The sequence below is a fragment of the Cervus canadensis genome, chromosome 30, assembly GCF_019320065.1.
Source record: "Cervus canadensis isolate Bull #8, Minnesota chromosome 30, ASM1932006v1, whole genome shotgun sequence".
Taxonomy (NCBI): domain Eukaryota; kingdom Metazoa; phylum Chordata; class Mammalia; order Artiodactyla; family Cervidae; genus Cervus; species Cervus canadensis.
This window is the reverse complement of record NC_057415.1, coordinates 26,815,471-26,820,367: the sequence shown is the minus strand read 5'-3', so window position 1 is coordinate 26,820,367 and position 4,897 is coordinate 26,815,471. Positions and strand designations below refer to the sequence as shown.

At 35.2% G+C, this 4,897-nt stretch overlaps 1 protein-coding gene across 1 annotated transcript; it reads right to left on the bottom strand.

The window, feature by feature from the left end:
• Window positions 1-2,112: 2,112 nt before the first annotated feature.
• LOC122431921 (olfactory receptor 13D1-like) lies at window positions 2,113-3,048 on the bottom strand. Its single transcript, XM_043453577.1, has one exon. It carries the CDS (start codon window positions 3,046-3,048, stop codon window positions 2,113-2,115), a length of 936 nt encoding a protein of 311 aa, XP_043309512.1.
• Between the last annotated feature and the right edge of the window lie 1,849 nt (window positions 3,049-4,897).

Below are 4,897 nucleotides of genomic sequence, written 5' to 3'. Positions count from 1 at the left end.
TATCTCTCTTTCTATGTGTATATTACTCTCTATATGTGTATATTGAAGGCAGTGAGCTCACACTGTCTCTAATTCTAATCCAGTATCACAGGGCTTATTCTAGTTTTTCCTCTTTTCGTGTGTTTTATGCCTCCACTAGTAGAAACCTGGCTCTCACTATACCTTATATGTTTACTTGTTGTTTTTTCCCCTGTATGTAATTTTGCTCCCATTTCGTTTCACATTACTTTCTGTCACTTCACTGTTCCTATGCTAGTATCCTTCCATTTTTTCTTACAAAGTGGTAATACTTTATTTGATCACAAGTAGAATTTTAATTTCAATATGTCCTTAGAGTCAATAAATTTTAATATATGAAACTAAAAAAAGCAAAATGTATATGCTGATGTTTCTAAAAATGCATTTTGGAAAGAAGTTATAGCTCACAAGAAATTAATTGTGGAACCACTTTCGTTAATTACTCCCACCTCTCAGAATAATACATGTACATGCAAATCTTTCTAATACATGACTGAAGGATGAAAGTGTATATCTTTTGCAGGGGACCAATAGGAGGGGGAGGATTTAGATAGGAGTTTAGGGGTGTATTCCTTATTTTTATTTTCCCTTTTTTATGAAATATAGTTGATTTACAGTATTAGTTTCAGATATACAACGTAGTAATTCAATGTTTTAATAGAATATACTCAATTTTTGCTTGTCATGTCCAACTCTTTGCAACCCTATAGATTGTAGTATCTGTCTCAATTTAGAGTTATACAAAATAATGTATCCTGCTGCTTTTTTATTTTATACATAGTGATTTGTGTCTCTTAATCCCATACCCATATCTAACTCCTTTCCCCTCCTATCTCCCCACTCTCCAGTGGGGAGCACTGGTTTATTCTCTATATCTGTGAATCTCTTTCTGTTTTGTTACATACATTCATTTCATTTTTTAGATTCCACATGAAATTGATAACAGTATTTTTCTTTTTCTGACTCATTTCACCAAGCCTAATAAACTCTAGGTCCATCCATGTTGCTTCAAATGGCAGAATTTCATCTTTTTGTAGCTAAATAGTATTTTATATATATATAAAATATATATTTTATATATATATATATATATATATATACACGTGTGTGTGTGTGTTTGTAAATATATGTGAAACTGTAAGTCACTCAGTCTTGTCCCACTCTGCATACCCATGGACTATAGCCCACCAGGCTCCTGTCTGGAATTTTCCAGGCCAGAATACTGGAGTAGGTAGCCATTCCATTCTCCAGGGAATCTTCCCATCCCAGGGATCAAACCTAGGCCTTTTGCATTGCAGGCATATTCTTTACCAGCTGAGTCACCAGGGAAGCCCCAAATATGTGTGTGTGTGTGTGTGTGTGTGTGTGTGTGTGTGTGTGTGTATACCACATCTTCTTTATCCCTTCATCTGTTGATGGACACATAAGTTGCCTTCATATCTTGGCTGTTGTAAATAGTGTTTTACTTTAGGTAAATTTTGGAAGGATTTTCAGAAGATATAACAATTAAAGTGTCATTAATTAGATGACTATGATGTCATCTTAGGAGATCTATCATAATGGGGGTAAAGTGACATACAATGTTGTCCTCAGGGATGAAAGAACATGGTCTATTTGGTTAGCTACATAGTGAATGCAGCATAATGCATGCAGAGCAGATGGGAGAAAAACAGCGAGGGAAAGAAAAAGGAAAATATGTACCAGAAAAACTTGGCTGGGACCAGATAAAGTCTCTGGGTAAAACAGAAACCAAAAATAAACGAAAAACATGAAATCAAATAGTACTCTCAAAAAGGGGAGTGAAAAATATACGTTTTATGTGTTAAGTAGACATGTGCTCTGGATTTCTTTTGAAAAGCTGTATTTCAATTTTTGTTTCTAAAAGTTTACTCCCACTTCTTACACTAGTTTTCTCTACATTTTTATGTTATTTTCATAAGTGATAAAGTTAGATTATTACTGTGAAATTTCTTTTTAACACTTAAATTCTGTGATTTTACATATATCATTTATTTCCATTCTTCTATTTATATTGAAAAACTTATGTCCACTATATGAGCTTATTTTGTGCAAAAGCTCAAAGGTGTAATTTCCTCATCCTTTCTTCCAGAACTGCCTAGCTGTCAATTTTTTCATAGCGTCATGCACCTCTGTATTTCGCAGGCTATAGATGATAGGATTGAGCATCGGTGTGACTACTCCATAGCACAGAGCAATCAGTTTGTCAGAAGCAGTATCTTTGGACTTTGGCTTTATATACATAAAGAGGATTGACCCATAAAACATAGTCACCACTGTAATGTGGGCTGAGCAGGTGGAAAAAGCCTTTTTTCTTCCTCCAGCTGAATTGATTCTTAGTACAGTAGAAAGGATGAAAATGTAGGAGATGGAAATCAACAGTAATGGAACAAACAAAAATATTACATTGCCTAACATTAGAGTAATCTCATTCAAGGAAATATCTGTGCAAGCTAGCTTGAGAAAGGCCAATATTTCACAAACAAAATGATTGATGACATTTTTCCCACAGAAGGGCAACCGTACTGCAAGAATTGTTTGTGTCAGTGAGTTGAGAAAGCCCAATCCCCAGGAGAGAGCTGCCATCTGAATACAAAGTGCCTTGTTCATGATGACAGGGTATCTCAGAGGGATGCAGATGGCTACGTAACGGTCATATGCCATCACTGCTAGAAGTACACACTCTGTAGATGCCATGGTGAAGGAGACAGACATCTGAACAACACATCTAGTGAAGGAGATGTTTTTTTTCTCTGATAGAAAATGTATCATTGTTGAGGGGATAAAGGAGGATGTGTACAAAATGTCAAGAAAGGAAAGGTTACTGAGAAAGAAGTACATAGGGGTGTGAAGGCGGGAATCCAGGGAAGTGAGGATGATCAAAGTGCTGTTCCCCAGGAGGATCACCATGTACATCACCAAGAACATCATAAATAGGAGTTTTTCAGTCCTTGGATACCCAGAAAGTCCCTGTAAAGTGAACTCAATGTCTGTCCAGTTGGTTCTTTCCATTTTATTTTCTGCCTGGAGTAATTCAGAAGAGATGTGGGTTTAAGGAATCTATACAGTATTATCATATGACATAAGAGATCATTGCAGGAAGGCCAATAAGCATGTCAGTACTACCTGCAGTGTGTTTATAGTTGTGAGTTTAGCTTTTCAAATTCCTCTTCTAGCTCATAAGTCAGGGGATAAAAGAGACACAATAATTACATTGGTGATTTATTAAAAATACAAATTCCTGAATCCTATTTCCTGAGATTATGATGTATAAGTTCTGAGTCAGGGAAGAACTATTTGCATCTTAATAAACATTTGTTATTTCAAACTCAGTTGACTCACATACATACTCTGAATATTGTTATTTCAGAGATAGCATGTTTAATCTCTTAAAAATACTGATTTATTTGATTTTATACCTGTCAGTCATTAAGAGTAACTTAGTTTAGTATTTTACAGTTTATTAATATGCTCACACATATTACTTATTTTATCATCACTGTAATTCTCTGAGGGAAATAAAGTTCATAGAGTACCTATGTTTTAAAAGTATTTTGAAACAGAGTAAGTGAGCAAACTACTATTCAAATCTTCACTTTCTGACTTTACATTCCCCTTTTTTTAACTGCATGGTTGTTGCCCTCTCAAAATTATGCAAGTTGACTAAGGAGTGAGAATAAGGTATCTTTTGAAATAGAGCTCTCCAGATGATTCTATTGTGCAACTGAGGAAGAAAACCAGTCATCTAGTGGAATGTAAAACCAACCATCTAGTGGAATATATAGAGATTTAATATATGGATAAGTCACACGGGAAATCTTTGTAAAAAATTCTCCATCAGTGGATCTGAAGTGAGATCTAAGATCTGAACTTATTAACATGTTTCCAGGTGCTGTTAATGCTGGTTGTCTAGAAGCCCATGAATAGCAAGGCCTTTTAGACCATCTCTCCCTGATATCATTGGAATATGCCACTGGTGTTTCAATCCTATGTAGGATTGTAATTGAATAGCGGACAATGCAAAACTAAACATTTTTGTGGGACTTTGAGGTGAGACTTCTGTGTAAATATATTGCAATTAGATTTGGGTTCTTTAGATTTTAGAGAGATACAAACAACAAAATTACACTCAGGGGAGTTTGCCTTTTATTTCTGTCCATATGAAAGTTATTCCTCTTCTATTTGTTTAATTATCAGTTAGGCCCAATATTTTCCAAAACAGGAATTTGAGATTGGCTCAAGATCTGAGTTGTGCACCACAGAGTATGGATATAATAACTTTAATTTGAAAAAATTTAACTAGTAGATATTATTAGTAGATGACCTTCTTTAAAACAAATAAGTGAAAGACTATTATTTTAAAACACCTCTCCAACCTCAAGACAATCTACCTAGCTTAAAAAATATCACTAGAGGAAAAAAATGATCAAATGCAGAGGATGAGATTGTTAGATAGCATCATCAACTCAGTGGACATGAACTTGAGCACACTTCAGGAGATAGTGCTGGTTAGGGAAGCCTGGTGTGCTGCAGTCCACGGGATTGCAGAGTCGGAGACAACTTAGCAACTGAACAACAATATGCTGCTCTCTATGAAAAATCCAGTTTAGGATGTTGAGACAATTCAATCAGTATAATAGAATTTTTACATATCTGTTGGCTATGGAAAGTAGGAGTGTCAATGTATTGAAGTTGCAACCCACTTTGTATATATACATTTCAAAGAGGATAGGAAGTGTTGGGTATGGCAGGATATACTTTTACTTGGTACTAAGACTGGAGTTTGATTTGCAGTAGGCACACATTATCAACTTACTCTTTCTTGGGGAATAAATATATGATATAGGCCTTGAAGGAACTT